The sequence below is a fragment of the Manis pentadactyla genome, chromosome 5 (assembly GCF_030020395.1).
Source record: "Manis pentadactyla isolate mManPen7 chromosome 5, mManPen7.hap1, whole genome shotgun sequence".
Classification (NCBI taxonomy): Eukaryota; Metazoa; Chordata; class Mammalia; order Pholidota; family Manidae; genus Manis; species Manis pentadactyla.
Window position 1 is genome coordinate 3471317 of NC_080023.1, and position 18235 is coordinate 3489551.

At 44.2% G+C, this 18235-nt stretch overlaps 1 protein-coding gene across 1 annotated transcript in view; it reads left to right on the forward strand.

The window, feature by feature from the left end:
• The window catches only part of POLN (DNA polymerase nu), a 161319-nt gene that overhangs the window by 38828 nt on the left and 104256 nt on the right, over positions 1-18235 (forward strand). The window contains exons 6-9 of the mRNA XM_057502043.1: positions 8526-8683; positions 10856-10924; positions 12218-12278; positions 13007-13071. Of these exons, the coding sequence (XP_057358026.1) occupies positions 8526-8683; positions 10856-10924; positions 12218-12278; positions 13007-13071 (353 nt within the window). The remainder of the gene's footprint in view (positions 1-8525; positions 8684-10855; positions 10925-12217; positions 12279-13006; positions 13072-18235) is intronic.

Below are 18235 nucleotides of genomic sequence, written 5' to 3' on the forward strand. Positions count from 1 at the left end.
TAAGACCTGAAGTCCAGAGAGATTAACATCAAAACAATATGGAACACATTTTCATCTTTTGTTTAAAATTAAGTTTTTTATAATCTTTTTTTACTAGATGGACATATATGTCATAAAGCAAATACAGCAAAAATGTTCACTGTAGAGTCTCTTCACTGTACACTTTTCAAATTATCTGCATGTTGAAAAACACTCATTAATAAGATACTGGAAAAAAATCTTATTGTACAAAATTCCCAACACATACAAAAGGCCTGTGATGCAATAGGAACTACATATTTGGTGTTTGTCCCTAGTTTCCTGGCACATAACTCCTAAAAGCCTAGTAAGGTCCAGGGGTGGAGAGAGTTGTATGCTAATGAGAGGGCTGATGTCTGGGGCCCCAGAGAACTCCAGGATGGAATGGTCACCTGAAAGGCGAAGGCATGCTTGCAATTTCAGCAGCGATCGACTTAACGTCCAGTCTTGTGACCTCTGTAGCACACCCCTTTCCAGACTCCCTCTCCCTGGATTATTTTGTAGCAGGTCCCAAGTATCATGTGGTTATTCTTTAAGTATTTCAGTTTTAGGCCTAAAAAAGAGGACTTCCTTTTTTTGTGTGTGTGAGTTCAAATAGTTTCTTTTTTTTTTTATTAAGATATCATTGATATACACTCTTATGAAGGTTTCACATGAAAAACAGTGTGGTTACTACATTCACACATATCATCAAGTCCCCCCCATACCCCATTGAAGTCACTGTCCATCAGTGTTGTAAGATGCCACAGAGTCACTACTTGTCTTTGTGCTACTCTGTTTTCCCTGTGAACCCCCACACACCATGTGTGCTAATCATGATACCCCTCAATCCCTTTCTCCCTCCAACCCACCTGCCCTCCCACACCCCTGCCACCCTCCCCGATCCCTTCCCTTTGGTAACTGCTAGTCCCTGCTGCTGTTTTGTTCCTTCAGTTTTGCTTTGTTGTTATACTCCACAAATGAGGGAAATCATTTGGTACTGTCTTTCTCTGCCTGGCTTATTTCATCGAGCATAATACCCTCTAGCTCCATCCATGGTGCTGCAAATAGTAGGATTTGCTTTCTTCTTATGGCTGAATAATATTCCATTGTGTATATGTACCACCTCTTCTTTATCCCTTCATGAAGAAGTCACTCATGTTTATGTCCAAGAGATTTTTGCCTATGTTTTTTTCTAAGAGTTTTATGTTTTCATGGCTTACATTCAGGCCTTTGATTCATTTCGAATTTACTTTTGTGTATGGGGTTAGACAGTGATCCAGTTTCATTCTCTTACATGTAGTTGTCCAGTTTTGCCAACACCAGCTGTTGAAGAGGCTGTCATTTCTCCATTGTATGTCCATGGCTCCTTTATTGTATATTAATTGACCATATATGCTTGAGTTTATATCTGGGCTCTCTATTCTGTTCCATTGATCTATGGGTCTGTTTTTGTACCAGTACCAAATTGTCTTGATTACTGTGGCTTTGAAGTACAGCTTGAAGTTGGGAGCATAATCCCCCCACTTTATTCTTCCTTCTCAGGATTGCTTTGGTTATTCAGGGTCTTTGTGGTTCCATGTGAATTTTAGAAATATTTGCTCTAGTTTGTTGAAGAATGCTGTTAGTATTTTGATAGGGATTGCACTGACTCTGTAGATTGCTTTACGCAGGATGGCCATTTTGATGATATTAATTCTTCCTATCCATGAGCATGGAATGTATTTCCATTTATTGGTATCTTCTTTAATTTCTCTCATGAGTGTCTTCTAGTTTTCAGGGTATAGGTCTTTCACTTCCTTGGTTAGGTTTATTCCTAGGTATTTTACTCTTTTTGATGCCATTGTGAATGGAATTGCTTTCCTCATTTCTCTTTCTGCTAGTTCATCATTAGTGTATAGGAATGCAACAGATTTCTGTGTATTAATTTTGTGTCCTGCAACTTAGCTGAATTCAGATATTAGTTTTAGTAGTTTTGGAGTAGATTCTTCAGGGTTTTTTATGTACAATATCATGTCATCTGCAAGCAGTGACAGTTTAACTTCTTCCTTGACAATCTGGAAGCCTTTTATTTCTTTGTGTTGTCTGATTGCCTTGGCTAGGACCTCCAGAACTATGTTGAATAAAAGTGGGGAGAGTGGGCATCCTTGTTTTGTTACCGATTGTAAAGGAAAAGTTTTCAGCTTCTCACTGTTAAGTGTGATGTTGGCTGTGGGTTTGTTATATATAGCCTTTATTATGTTGAGGTACTGCCTTCTATACCCATTTTGTTGAGAGTTTTTATCATGAATAGGTGTTGAATTTTGTTGAATGCTTTTTCAGCATCTGTGGACATGATCATGTGGTTATTGTCCTTGTTTTTGTTGATACGGTGGATGATGTTGATGGATTTTCAAATGTTGTACCATCCTTGCATCCCTGGAATACTACTTGATCATGATGGATGATCTTTTTGATGTATTTTTTAATTCGATTTGCTTATATTTTGTTGAGTATTTTTGCGTCTATATTGATCAGGGTGTACTGGTCTGTAATTTTCTTTTTTTGTGGTGTCTTTGTCTGGTTTTGGTATTAGAGTGATGCTGGCCTCTTGAAATGAGTTTGGAAGTATTCCCTCCTCTTCTACTTTTGGGAAAACTTTAAGGAGAATGGGTATTATGTCTTCACCAAATGATGCAATTCAGCAGTGAAACCAACTGGTCCAGGGGTTTTGTTCTTAGGTAGTTTTTTGATTACCAATTCAATTTCATTTTTGGTAATTGGTCTGTTCAGATTTTCTGTTTCTGGGTCAGCCTTGGAAGGTTGTATTTTTCTAGAAAGTTGTCGATTTCTTCTAGGTTATCCAGTTTGTTAGCATGTGATTTTTCATAGTATTCTCTAATAATTCTTGTATTTATGTGGCATCCATAGTGATTTTTCCTTTCTCATTTCTGATTCTGTTTATATGTGTAGACTCTTTTTTTCTTGATAAGTCTGGCTAGGGGTTTATCTATTTTGTTAATATTCTTGAAGAACCAGCTCTTGCTTTCATTGATTCTTTCTATTGGTTTATTCTTCTTGATTTTATTAATTTCTGCTGTTATCTTTATTTTGTCCCTCCTTCTGCTGATTTTGGGCCTCATTTGTTCTTCTTTTTCTTGTTTCATTAATTGAGTGGTTAGACTGTTCATGTTGGATTGTTCTTCTTACCTGATGTAGGCCTGTATTGCAGTATACTTCCCTCTTAGCACAGCCTTTGCTGCATCCCACAGATTATGCGGCGTTGAATTATTGTTGTCATTTATCTCTAAATATTGCTTGATCTCTTTTTTTATTTGGTCATTGATCCATTGATTAGGAGCATGTTATTAAGCCTCCATGTGTTTGTGGGATGTTTAGTTTTCTTTGTGTAACTTATTTCTAGTTTCACACCTTTGTGGTCTGAGAAGCTGGTTAGTACAATTTCAATCTTTTTGAATTTACTGATGCTCTTTTTGTGGCCTAGTATATGATCTATTCTTGAAAATGTTCCATGTGCCCTTGAGAAGAATGTGTATCCTGCTGCTTTTGGGTGTAGAGTTCTATAGATGTCCATTAGGTCCATCTGTTCTAGTGTGTTGTTCAGTGCCTCTGTCTCCTTACTTATTTTCTGTCTGGTTGATCTGTCCTTTGGAGTGAGTGGTATGTTGAAATCTCCTAAAATGAGTGCCTTGCATTCTATCTCCCCCTTTAATTCTGTTAGTATTTGTTTCACATATGTAGGTGCTCCTGTGTTGGCTGTATAGATACTTATAATGGTTATATCGTCTTGTTGGACTGACCCCTTTATCATTATGTAATGTCCTTCTTTGTCTCTTGTGACTTTCTTTCTTTTAAAGTCTATTTTGTCTGATACAAGTACTGCAACTCCTGCTTTTTTCTCCCTATTAGTTGCATGAAATATGTTTTTCCATCCCTTCACTTTTAGTCTGTGTATGTCTTTGGGTTTGAAGTGATTCACTTGTAGGCAGCATATAGATGGGTCTTTTTTTTTAACCCCTTCAGTGACTCTATGTCTTTTGATTGCTTGTTCAGAACATTTACATTTAGGATGATTATCAATAGGTATGTACTTATTGCCACTGCAGGCTTTAGATTTTTGTTATCAGGGTAACTTCCTTAGTATCTAACAGTATAATTTAACTCACTTAGTATGCTATTACAAACAGTCTAAAGGTTCTTTTTTTTATCCTTTTTGTTCCCCCTCCATTCTTTATATATTAGGTATCATATTCTGTGTTCTTTGTCTATCCCTTGACTATCTTTGGGGGTAGTTGATTTGATTTTGCATCTGCTTAGTAATTAATTGTTTACTTTCTTTAGTGTGGTTTTATTTCCTCTGATGACAGCTATTTAGACTTAGGAGCACTTCCATCTATATGAGTCCCTCCAAAATGCACTGTAGAGACGGTTTGTGGGAGGTAAATTCTCTCAACTTTTGCTTATCTGGAAACTGTTTAATCCATCCTTCAAATTTAAATGATAACCTTGCCGGGTAGAGTATTCTTGGTTCCAGGCCCTTCTGTTTCATTGCATTAAGTATATCATGCCACTCCCTTCTGGCCTGTAAGGTTTCTGCTGAGAAGTCTAATGATAGCCTGATGGGTTTTCCTTTATATGTGATCTTTTTTCTCTCTCTGGTGCTTTTAATGGTCTTTCCTTATCCTTGATCTTTGTGATTTTAATAATTACATGTCTTGGTGTTGTCTTCCTTGGGTCCCTTGTGTTGGGAGGTCTGTGCACCTCCACGGCCTGAGAGACCATCTCCTTCCCCAGATTGGGGAAGTTCTCAGCAGTTACCTCCTCAAAGACACTTTCTGTCCCTTTTTCTCTCTTCTTCTTCTGGTTCCCCCATAATGTGAATATCGTTTCGTTTGGATTGGTCACACAGTTCTCTCAATATTCTTTCATTCTTAGAGGTCTTCTTTTCTTTCTCAGCCTCCGCTTCTTTGTATTCTGCTTCTCTAATATCTATTTCATTTACCATGTCCTCTGCTTTATCTAATCTGCTTTTAAATCCCTCTGTTGTATGTTTCATTTTAGATACTGTATTACTTAAGCATTGAATCTTGTTTCTGAATTCTTCCCTGCATTCTTGAATATTTTTCTGTTCCTCCATGAGCATCTTTATGATTGTTATTTTTAAATCTCTTTCAGGGATATTGGTGAGTTCAGTTTCACTTAGGCCCTCTTTCTAGTGTTTGTGGGATTTTAGTTCGAATCAGGTTCCTTTGACATCTCATGTTTGTATGTTTTACCCTCTAGTTCCCAGAAGCTCATCTCTCTGGAGGTGCTCAGCCCCCGGAGGTATGGTGGGGTTGCAGGCAAGCAGTGCTGGTGCCTATGCGATGAGAGAGCTGTTTCCTGCTTCCCGGCTGCAGTGCCTGTCTCCACCGCCAGGGCTAGTGGGGTGAGCATGCAGGGAGGAGCCTCTACTATTCTCTGGTGGCTGCCATGAGCGGGGCCTCCCTCTGCCTGGCCTGGCTCATTGGCGGGTGCAGCCATTGTTCGAGCTGGTGCCTGCTGGGAGGAAGGCGCAGCAGGCTCTGTATCATGGTGGGGGTCCTCGGAGCTGCATAGCCAGCAATGGGGATGAAGCGTCTGAAGCTCCTGAAAGCTCCCAACCTGCTGGAGAGAGTGCATCCGGATCATTCGTCCACCTGTCCTCTCTCCTGAGTGGGAGCTCTGGGCAAGCCCTGCCCCTTCAGCAGCGCTCTCGCTGTTAGGGAGTCTCTCAGAGTGCCCCCCCGTTTCTTTTGCTCCAGAGTGGCCAGATGTGGATCCCTGTTTTCCACAAGTGGATGGAATCCCAGTCTCTCCAAGTATTCCTTCCACCTGTCTTAGCTTTCCAACCCCACTAATCTCCAGAGCACCATGTAATGTAGGTTTGTAATCCCAGAGCGCATCTCCACAGCTCGGTGTTCAGCAGCCCCGGGCCTCCACCCCCTCCCCCTCCGTTTCTCTTCCTCCCGCGGGCGAGCTGGGGCGGGGGAGGGGCTTGGGTCCCGCTGGGTCAGAGCTTTGGTACGTTACCCCGTTCGGTGAGGTCTGTTCTTTTCTCCAGGTTTATGCAGTCTGGTGCAGCCTTCTTTCCTGTTGCTCATTCAGGGTTAGTTGTATTAATTGTATTTTCATATTACATGTGGTTTTTGGGAGGGGGTTTCTGTCTTACCTCTCTTGCTGCCATCTTTAATCTCGCCTCAAGAGGACTCCCTTTTTAAGATGATACCTCATCATTTCCCCACAGATTAGCCATGATCTTTAATATTATGGGTATTCAGTCAGTGTTTGTACTGCTCCAGTTATCTTTAAATATTTTGGTTTGTTTTTGTTCTTTACAGTTTGTTTGAATTTGGATGTAAACAAGGGTTGGGGTAATCCCATACCTGGGATAGGTGTGATACACTGCTTAAGTCTCTTTTAATCTATATATTCTCTCCCTCTGTTTTATCTGCTTGTTAGTTTTCATCATTGTTGATGGATCCAGGCTGTTTGTCCTGTAGGATTTCTCACATTCTGCATTTTGCAGACCATACCCCCTTCTTGCCTTTGATGTGTTCTTCCCTCTCTTCTGTTTCTCACACACAGGCAGTTATATCCAGAGGCTTGACTAGATTCAAGCTAGATTTGGGGAGGCAAGACCATTCCATAACTTTTTCCTGACCTGGACCTTGACGCTGACCTTTATCCTTACTCTGAGGGGCAGTGTGTCCTGTCAGGAGGTACATGTCTGGTGGTTTTTGTTTTTTGTGATATCTGCACTCTTATTTCATATGTTGAATCTTCTTTGTCTCTCATATTTATCACTTTATCTGGGATCTACTTTTAATCTCTTCATTTCTTTTATATTTAAAAAAATACCTCTTTTCCATCTTTTCTTTTTTAGTTAAGGCATCATCTGCATTTATTTGCTTTTGTTTTTATTTTTGAAATGGTTTTCTGTTTTATTTCCCTTTCCTGAATTCTTCCATTTATTGCATTCAATTTTTCTTTTTCTAAGTCACCTAATTTCTAAGTATTTTTACTCCTGATTTATTTGTTTTTCATAACTTCTATCATTGTCTCAATTATTTAACTTAGTTTAAATGTTTTGTTGGTATTTCTATTTCAAGTACTGACATTTTCTCCCAGGTGTGGGGTTTTTCCTGGAAGGCTTCAGTTTGTTAGTTACAGTCATTTATAGGGACCAGCCCCCAGTCAGACTTTCCTCAAGGATTTTTAAAAATACATGTTGATAATAACCCTTAGTTTTGGATCAGTAGGGCTTTGAAAGGGCGAGTAGAGTGAAATAGTCCTACGGGGTCCATTAGCATTACCAGACAGTGTTAGGTAAAGTCATCTCGAGCTGGCATGGGGGGTCAGAAGCCAGAATGCCTGCTGACTTCCTTCCCCCCAGAGTTCCAAACCTGCCAACATAAGAGACTTCTCAGGCATCAGATAAAAATGTCATGATACTGGCTGCTTTGGTAAATTAAATATAAATCTCTCAGACTAGTATATAAAGATGCCAGAAGATAACAATATTTAGCATGATGTGATCTAAGACTACATTTTGTTTAAAGGCAAACTCCTTATTTTTGTTTAGCACAGTTCTGAATGTTAAGATAACTTAAAGCAGTCACTTAAGATTCAGATTTATCTCTAATCAGTCCTCTTCCATGTCCAAAATACTGTTACTAAGATTTACTTAGCAAATAACTTTTTTTTAAAACAAGCAGCTTCATGTACATCTCACAAATACATACTTAGAGTCATCTTTTCTCCCAGTTTTCAGAAGAAAAAACTAACACTTAAGGGGCAGTGAGCCCCTGGGCTCACAGGGTGGCCCTGCACCGTGGTCCTTTCCCCACATCTCCACACAGCCCATTGGGTGTCGTCAGGCACATGCCCAAATGCCAGGTGTCCTTGCACACACTGCCCAGTGTCCAGGATGCTGTATGCTTGGGCAGTACCTCACCCTCTCCCTGCTCTGAGACCTGGCTTCCTGCGCACCCTGGTGGGGGGTCAGCATGTCCTGGGAAAGCAGGCTGGCGAGAGGCTGGGGGAGGGGAGGACCCGGAAGGAGGGATGTGTTGACATATATGATTGAAAAGCCGGATGGGGGACAGGTACATGGGGCAGTGAGGGGCTTGGGAGCAGGGAGGGGAGAAGGATGGGGAAGAGGAGGCAGGAAGTGAGCCTGAGCCTGACTTCTACCCCTTTTACTGTATTTAAGAGATCTATTTGAGAGATTTAAATTCCAAGTGAGTTTGGACTCTCCATTTACTTTTAGCTGTCTGGGATCAGTTCCCCATGGAGATTGGCTGCGTGGGACCTGGGTGTGGAGGCCACTCTTATCAAAGGTTCAGGATTCTTTAGGCATGAAGAGCATTACTTTGGGGCTCAGCTCTGTAATTTGAGGGGATGGTAATGCTACTACTATTCTTTTGAGCTTGAGAACCTTGTAAAAGCAGGAAAAAGTGCAATTGCTCATTTTCCTTAGAATGATTAAATGATGTTTTACTCTTTAGTTGCTGATTTTGTGGGACTGGACCCCAGAATTGCTGCATGGCTTATAGATCCTAGTGATGCTGCCCCCTCTTTTGAAGATTTAGTGGCAAAATACTTGGAGAACTCCGTCTCAGTGCAAGTGAGCAGCACATACAGAAATTCCTCAAGAAATACTGTGGTGAGCTGTTTTAGGATATGCAACCCTTGTTTTTCTCCAGGAACTTTTCTATATCATAGATAGTCCATTAGTAGAGAGACTAGTGCTGGCACTTTTTTACTTAATCAGCACAAATGCTATCTCCGCTGACATTTCTGGGGGGCATATGGAGGAAGGGTGGTGACCTCTGTCCGCCGTGGGCCCTCTCATCTGTGCCGCTCACAGTGTGGTTCTTGTATGGACCTTGTGTCAGAGAGGCAACTGCTCTGTGAGCAAAGGCCTGCTTGTTTGTGAGTTCTTGGTGCTGGTGACGCAGCCACTGCAGCCTGGGGCCAGAGGCTCCTCCTTGGCCCATGTGGGGAGAGTAGAAGCTGCCCAGGTGTGTCTCTCCAAGCCCTCGCCTGGGGATGCACCCAGTGGTTAGGAGCTGCTATCCAGAGAAGTGAGGGCGTCTGCAGCTCTGGAAGCCTCCTGGAGCCCAGCAAGAGGGAGACGTGACACAGCCCCAGCAGGCCCAGAGGAGGCACCCCTGTGGAGTCAGCAGAGTCACAGTTGGGCCACTCTGCTCAGGTTTGCTAGCTGTAAATTAACAGCCACACATTGAAAGCAAGACTGGAGAGCAAGCAGTGTGCTGAATGGGCACAGGGAGCTGAGGGGTGCAGCAGGAGGCCATGCGAGTTGCCCTGTGGCTGACGGCATTCTTGTAGGCGCTTCACCCTGCAGGCATTCTGTGCTGAGGGACCTACGTCAGACGGGGGCTTGAGTCAGAAAAACAGAAACTCACTCTCCCTTAGCTTAAAAAGAACTTGTCAAAGGAGGATGGGGCAGCTCACAGACACGCAGACTCGGGAAGGCAGGAGCCAGGGAGCATGAGCTTGTGGGCTCCGGCCTGCAGTGAGCCTGGAGCTTGTATCTGTGTGTCACTCTTGTCTGAGATTCAGACCTCATTCCACACTGTGCAGTGTGGTTGCCCCTTGGTGAGGAAGGGCAGGGCACAGAGGTTAACAGTCATGATTCTACACTTCCATGCTGTCCCCAGAAGCAGCTGAGGTAATGTCACCGAGAGGAGTATGCCACCTCAGTATTAGCAGCCCCTCAGTATTAGCACCCGAGGTACAGAAAGGTTCCCGGGCATGCACCTTGCCCAAGGTCGGGTTGGATCTGACTCTGAAGTCTAGTCTCTATCTAGTATGCAGTGTGTAAGCTGGGAAGTGGCTGCCAGGAGTGGAGGGGCAGCCACAGAGGGTGTGTCTGCTTCTGATGAGTGGGTGAGCCCTCCCTGGCTCAGGGGGTCAGACTCCCATTCACCATGCCTGCCACTTCCTGGCCACCGCCTTACAGGTCCCCCAGGAACTTCACCCCTAGGCCATCCCCAACGCTCTCGGCAGGATGGAGGCAGCCTCGGATGAAGAGGCCTGGGGAAGGATGGGGAGACAGTGCTGTGCTGGGAGCCGGGCTTGTCAGGGGCAGCCTCTGGCCAGAGCTGTTCACAGAGGGCCCGCATGCTCAGCTGGTCTCTAGGAGGCTCACCGGGCAGCCATGTTCAGTCTCTCACAGTGCCCCCTCCTGTTGGAAAGCCCAGGCAGGAGGGACTGGACAGAAATGCCCGGGTGCCAGCTGGGAGCAGACAAGCTGAGTCTGACTGGTCTGGAGTCTGGGGAGGCTTTGGCAGCGAGGTGTTCAGTGGGAGATGCTCGGGCTCCAGGTCGGGGGAGAATTAGACTGGGTGCTGGGGGCAGCAGCCTGTGCCACCACCCCCTTTGTCGGTTGGATCCAGCCCCTTTGTGCCCCTCCCAGGGCCTCTGAGTGTGTCACCTTGGGTGAGGAGTGTGGAATGTGGCCGTGTGGCTGTGCAGCTTGCTCGTGGAGGGTGGTGGAGCTGAGTGTCTGTCTCTGCACCACAGGCACTCAGCTTCTTTGTGACTCATGTCCTGTAAAATGAGTTAGAAACTGGGTTAGAGAGAAGATATCAGCCAACAGGTAGCTTACATTGCCCAGTAAGAATTCTGTGTGTAGGGTGGAGACTTGTCCACTCAGAGGTGACTGGTGAGGCCACCAGATGTATGGTATTTGCCACGGAGAGACTTAAGCGATGTAGCTAGTAAGCATTTTTGTGAGTTGTGTCACTTCCTAGTTTGTAATGATCATGGCTGCCAAGGTTGCCTGACTTTTAATTCTTTTGCTCTTTTAAAGAATCAGAATATACGTGTGAACCTGAGGATACTCCACCGACTTACAATGGGCCTTTGTTCCCGCTTGAAGGCAAGGCATTTTATTATAAGTCCGGCGAGCCGGCTCTCCCGCTCACTGTCTGAGAGCTTCCATCTGCTTCATCCTCACGGGAAGCAGTGCCTTCTGCGTCTTTCAACGTCCAGGAAACGGAACATTGGGTTCTAAGGCCAAATGAACCAACACGTCACTCATAAAAGGGTAGCCAGATCATAACACCTGAAGTTTTGCAAATATTTTCTATTGGTAACATTTTTTACCATTTTTCTATTGGTAACATATTTTCTAATTGTTACATTTTTTAAAAGCCTCTAATACAGTTGGAACATTTCTAATGGTTCAGCTAACATAAAAGCCGGGGGTTTATTTGAGTTCGTATTAGGTGAAATGGACACAGCTCCTTTCAGAGTCTCCCTGGGAGGCAGAGGGCATTTGAAGGAACAGTGGAGCGTTGCAGGACAGGACCACTAGGGCAGGGCAGGGGCCAGTGGGGATGGAGAAGCCTCCAGGATGGGCCCTGCCTGGAAGCTTCTGCACCCCGGGCTTGAAGGGCGAGCTGTTGCCAGGACCTGGGAGAGCTGTGGCCCTGCGGGGGCTGCTGGCTAGGTGGGTGCCAGAGCCATGGCTGCAGGCAGAAGACTGCAGCCAAGGTACACGGTGGGCTGGTGGGCAGGCTCAGGTGGGAGAAAAGGAGCCCACTTCCCTCTTCTCCCACCCACCAGCGGGCAAAACCAGGCCAAGGCCAGAGAAGGGGCCAGCGATGTGGCCTGGTGGGTCTGAGGGGCAGGTAGGAACATGGGGCACAGTGGAGAACACACACAGCCGGGGACTCGCTCAGATGGCAGCAGGAAAGGGTGAGATGGGAACTCCGACAGGGGGCGTGGCAGGTGACTGAGCACAGGAGAGGCGTTTGCTGCCCTGGGAGGAGAGGACCTCACGCAGAGGCTTCACTGTCCCACTGTAACACATAAAGTTGATGCAAAACCGGGTAAAACACTAGTTACATTTTTGGAAATCCAGTAAACCTATTCTGAAATTAAAACGGAGGAGTAAAAGTCCACTAATACCTCAATCACACAAGCATGAGGATGATGAAAGAAGACTGGGGTGCTCGTCCCACCGGCCTCTCCGTCTCAGTGATAAAATGGGGGCATGAAGGAGAGGAGTTCTGTTAGGGGCGGCGGGAGGGACTGGCTGTCAGGCGGAAGCCAGGTAGGTCTGCTCTGGGATTGCCGGGATCAGCAAAGGCAGATAGGCTCTTCGGCAGAATGCAGGTGGAAACCGTGATTTAACAGCAACACTGATACCTTTCTTCCTGTGAAACAGGCTTATGGCTTATGGCATCTATTTTGTACTTTGGAGCTTCCTCTGATACCAATTTTGGCAGGTAAGGAACCATTAAGGTGACACAGTCATCTTCCTAGAGAATTCTTTACATCGTTGGGAATGACTGTTTCTCTCGTAACTTACTTAGGGACAGATGGTTGTCACTGGGCCCTGAAGAGGCAGCAAGCCCTCTATTTCCCCTTCTGTAACAAGAGGTGTGGACTGCATCACCTTGTGGCCTAGAAAGACTAGGAGGTTCTGACATCTGGCCACATGGGATCTCTTCTGTGCTGACTGGCTCTGCCAGATGCCCTGGCCACGGGTCGACTGCCTGACTGATTCCCACGCTCCTGAGACTGGGGAGGAGGCCTGGGGGATGTTTTACTGTCATATGTGTCACATGTGTGGCTGGCCCTGGCCCTGGTGTGCTGCCCTCTAGCCTCCCACTTCATGAGAACCCTGGGAGTACGGCTGCCAGCCACTGCCTTTACCTCCTGGCCTGCTCTGTCAGGTCCTGGGCACCTAGGAGAGGAGAGCCTCCCCAGGACTCTGCAGCCGTGCGGGCTGGGTGGCTCTCCCTCCCCAGTGTGGCTGGCCGAGCATGGCCCCACTGCCACTACCACCACTGCTGGACTCAAATGCTGACCCTAAGTAACAGTGTGTCCTGTGGGCACACAGTTGCTGTCATCATCATCCTTGTGAGGGAGTGAGCCCCCTCTTTGTGCTCAGCCGTTCACAGAAATGACTGATGCAGTGCAGATGTTGTCTTCTTTGATGTTTGAATCACAGTGATGGAATGCCACAACATTCGGGTGAATGAAGAAGAAATGGAGAGGACATCAGCGCTTCTTGGGGTATGTTATTAGCCAGGCCTCCTGTGCTTGTTTGTGCTGCCCTGCCTGGTAAGTCATTCCCCTTGACAGTTCTGGAGAAACTCCCCTCACTTTTCCCTTCCTCCTCTACCCGAGACTGATGCTGGTGCCTTCCTTCTACTCTGGCTCTGGGGGTTTAAACAAGCACCACGTTTGCTCACTCCTGCATGTGGACCTGTGTGTGACTTCATGGATCCTCAGTGACCCCCTCTGAAGTTAGGTTCTCCTTGCAAGGGCATTGACCCCTGGTGTTTGGTGAGGGTGACTCATGGGTGTCTTGGATTCTTTAAAAGGCAAAAACAAAATTTTCTAACTCTGAAAAATAAAAAATACAGAGGGATACATACATAAACATGCATGAAAAGATGCCTTACAGTGTTCCACCTAGTTATTTTAAAGGAAACTGCAATATAACTACCACCTAGGTCTCCAGAAGCCCTGCACGCCTTCTCCCTGTCAGAACCCCCAGCCTGCTGTGAACAGTACCCTCATCCTGAATTCTGTAGTCATTGCAATGTTGCATATGGTTGCCCACTTCAGTGCCAAAGCAGTTCAGCTCAGCTGTCCTCTGACCCGGCCTCTGCATCTCTCCCGCCCCATGCCACTGTCACTCGGGGCTGCAGCCCTCCATTGTGCTACTCCATCAGCTATTGATAGGCATCTGGGTTGTTTCCAGTTTGCAGCCATTACAAACCACACTGCCCCTGTGAGCGTGTCTCTTGGGCCCGAGGGCATGTGTTACTCTTGGATACATGGCAGGGTAGGGCCCCTGGTCACAGAGATGGTATTGCTCAGCTTTAGTAAATAACACTGAATTGCTTTCGAAATCGCATTCCATCTGGGTCCTGTCATTGCACATCCTCACCTGCAAGAGTGCGTCTGACTGACCAGCTGCCATTTGGGTGAGGTTATAATGATATCTCATCAGGATTTTGGTTTCTGCTTTCCTGATTACTAATGAGGTTAAACAGCTTTTCACATTATCATTGGTTATTAGAAGTTTCTCTTTGATAAAGGATCTGCTCAAGTTTTTACCCATTTTTATATTGAGGGTTTTTGTCTTTCTCTTACCCACAGGATATCTTTATATGTTCTGGTCACAAGCCTGTAACCCATACCTCTTGTCTTACTTACCTTTTACTCTCCCAGTGGGGTCTTTTCATGACAGAAGTTCTTAATTTCTCATATAGTACAATTTATTCAACTTGTTCTTCATAGGTAGTGCATTTTGAATGCTGTTTAAAAAGTCTTTCCTTACTTCAAGCTTATGAAATATTCTGTGTTATGTTTAAAAGCTGTTTTCATTAGCCTTTGCATTAGGTTTATAATCTACCTGGAACCGATTTTTCCTTTTGTGTGCTTTTTAATTGAGAAATAAATTACATACAGTGAATGATGCAAATCTTTTTATTTATTGTGATAAAATACATTCAACTTAGAATTTACCATCTAAGCCATTTCTAACTACATTTCTTAATGTACAGTGATACTAAATACATTCACATGGCTGTTCAGCCATCACCATCTTCCATCCTCATGACTGTAAAACTGAAATTCTGTCCCCATAAACAGTAACTTCTCATTCTCCCTTCCCCCCAGCCCCTGGCAACCACCATTCTAGTTTCTGTCTGTATGATTTTTCACTAGTCTAAGTGCCTCATATAAGTGGAATCATACTCTATTTGTCTTTTTTGTGACTGGCTTATTTCACTCAGCATAAGATCCTCAAGGTTCATCCATGTTGTAGCATCAATTAGAATGTCCTTCCTTTGAGGCTGAATAATACTCCATTGTGTGTGTGTGTGTGTGTGTCTGTATACCACTTTTTGCTTATTTATTCATCTGTTGATAGATGCAATCCACTTGGGTTGCTTCCATGTTTTAGCTTTTGTGAATAATGCTGCTGTGAAAATGGGTGTATAAGTATCTTTGAGATCCTGCTTTCAGTTCTTTTCAGTATATACCCAGAAGTGAATGCTAGATTTTTTGGTAATTGTGTTTTAGTTTTTTGAGGCACCACCATACTTATTCTACAGCAGCTATACCATTTTTTTTATTATTAAGGTATGATTGATATACACTCTTATGAAGGTTTCTCATGAAAAACAATGTGGTTACTACATTTACCCATATTATCAAGTCCCCACCCACACCCCAATGCAGTCACTGTTCATCAGTGTAGTAAGATGCCACAGATCCACTATGTCCCTTCTCTGTGCTACACTGTTCTCCCTGTGATTCCCCTACACCATGTGTACTAAACATAGTTCCCCTCAGTCCCCTTCTCCCTCCCTCCCCACCCACCCTCCCACACCCCTCCCCTTTGGTAACCACTAGTTCATTCTTGGAAGCAGCTATCCCATTTTATATTCCCACCAACAGTGCACGAGGGTTCCCATTTCTCCGCATCCTCACCAGCATGTGTGGTTTTCACAGTTCTGTCAGTCTTTTTTCCCTTTAGCCATTCTGGTGGGTCTGTAGTATCGCATTGTGGATTTAATTTGCATTTCCCTGATAAGTAATACTATTGAGAACATTTTCATATACTTAATGGTATTTTAGATATATTCTTTTGCCATCCAGTTGTCAAAGTCTTCTCCCATTTTAAAATTTATGTTAACTGACTTCTTATTGATTTGTAGTTCTTTATATATTCTGTATTCAAATTCTTTGTAATATATATTGAAAATACTTTCTCGCAGTAAAGGGTCTGGCAAACAATGGTCTGTGGGCCAGATCCATCCTGTAGCCTATTTTCATCTGACCTGCAAATGAATAATGGTTGTTATAATTTTTTAAAACACAAACAAACAAACAAATTAAAGTAGAAAAGATGTGACAGAGACCATATGTGGCCCACAGAGCTGAAAATATTTACTATCTGGCCCAGTCTGTGTGTATGGCTTGTCTTTTCACTCTCTTTATAGTGGTGTCTTTTGATGAACAGATTCTCTTCACTTTAATGAAGTCCGATGAATAATTTTAAAGGTTTTTGAGAATTTTGTGTGCTAAGATCTCCTTGTCTACCTCCAGTAAAGATATTCTTTGTTTTTTCCATAAGCAGTATTATTTTAAACCTATCATCCATTTCAAATTAATTTTTCTATATGGTATAAAGTACAGTTAAGATCTTTTTCTAAATGTATTTCCACTTATTTCATTTTAATTTATTAAAGGTGCCATTGCTTCCTCACTCACAGTAGTGTCTATGTGATAAGTCAGGCCACTAATATCAAAATTTCAGGGAAAAAAAAGGAAAACCAATGAATCAATACAGTAGTAGTTAGTAAAAGTGTATTATGCACATGCCAGACAGTTTGCAAACTGGGAGCATTCCAACCAAAACATGGAAGGAGGCTCAGAGGTTTATTTTATAGTAGAGCAGCTTCTGTAGTGTGGAGGCAGTGACTACTTACTCTTCACAGTGAGTGGTACAGTATTAGTATTTTCTTAAATGAAAGAGAATTGGTTGGTGGGTACCTGTTAGTGGGTAGCAGTTTGGGGAACAGTTTAAATTTCGCTTATGATTTTCAGAAGCATAAGCAAGTGACCCAGTAAGGGGCTTGTGCTGGCCTTGTGGCCTCATGGATACAGATTTGCACATCTTCCATTAGATTTAGTTAAAATATTCAAACTATTTTAAAAACTGTGCTTTTTTAAAAACAGGCATTCTCTATGTAGTGTGCATATGAGTGCTTTGTCATACAAGCCTCACTTGTCTTTCAAAATAAGCAAAATAAGTTTTGTTTAAATGACTAAACCGGTTCTGTCTGCTCAGGGCATTTTTCAGTCTGATCTCTGTCTGTGAGGGATTTAACACTGTACAAGTGGAGTCTTCCGGGCTCCATTCTGTCTCGCTGGTCTGTCTGTCTGTCCTTGTGCTCATACCCCCTGCCCTGGCTTAGTGATAGTACCCTTAGAATACGTCTTGATGCCCTACTGTATATCTTCCACCTTGTTTCCTGTGTGGTATTGACTAGTCTAGGTTCTTTGCATTTCAATACAAAATGCTACTGTCTGCATTTTAAAAACCCTGGTGGGAGTTTGATTGTATTTTCAAGGCATATGACAAAGCATTCATATGCAGACTGCATAGAGAATGCCTACTAAAAGAAAAAGCACTGTTTTTTAAATAGTCTGGATATTTTAACTAAATCTAATGGAAGATGTGCAAATCTGTATCCATGAGGCCACAAGGCCAGCACGAGCCCCTTGCTGAACATTACCAAATTTCTGATCCACAGAACGTGAATATGCTAGCTGCTTGTGGGTTTGTTACGTGGCAATGACCAGCCAGTGCAGCCTGGCCCCACTTCCTGCAGAAGGGCACATGCTTAGTGGCTGCTGGCCCGGCTGCTGGCCCTGGCACCCCTCTGGCCTTGGCCTCAGCTCTGCCCACTGCTTCATAGTTCTCATATTTCTGCTTAGAAGAGATGTGTGTGCTTTGCTTGTTTGAAACGGTCTTTTTTGTTTTTTTTGTTCATATTTACCCATTACTATTGTGTGCTTAAGCTCAGGGTATGCAGTAATTTGCAGATTTGCTGTGCCATTTTAACTGAAGCTCATGTTTTCTCTTAATTCTTTGAGACCGAGTAGCTTGTTGCTGAACTTGTTTCCTGAGGTCTGATGCTTTCCTGAGCAGACCCAGCGCCAGCCTATTAGTGCCCTGGTGCTTTTCCCCCTCCCAGCTCTTGGCTGCAGAATTCCACACACTTTAACCCAGGTACTGTTCCTGGTGGCTCTTTTTGCCTAGACACTGTTTTTATGTATTCTTGTCCCGCTCCTAGTTTCTCTGACCTGATCTGTAAACTTTCAGAATTCCAGCCTGAAGGTAGTTATCGTCTGATGAACAGCAGAATGCAGATGCTGTTTCACAGGGTTGATTGATTCACACTCTTCTCTCTTTCCTTTGTGATTATTTTGTTAAAGCCCTGGCCTTCTACCTTTCTCCTGACCAGAATGATGAGGGGGCACGGGGCTGATAAGCCAGGACATCCTACTGCTCTGCGCCGCTCAGCGCTGTGTTTGGCAGCTGTTGCTCAAGGCATGTTCGGTCTTTTCACCTGGGCCATCCTTGCCTCCCAGCCCACAGACCCCGAGGCCCAGTTTGGGTTCGCTGCGGCTGTTGAGGCCCTGCCGCTGCTTC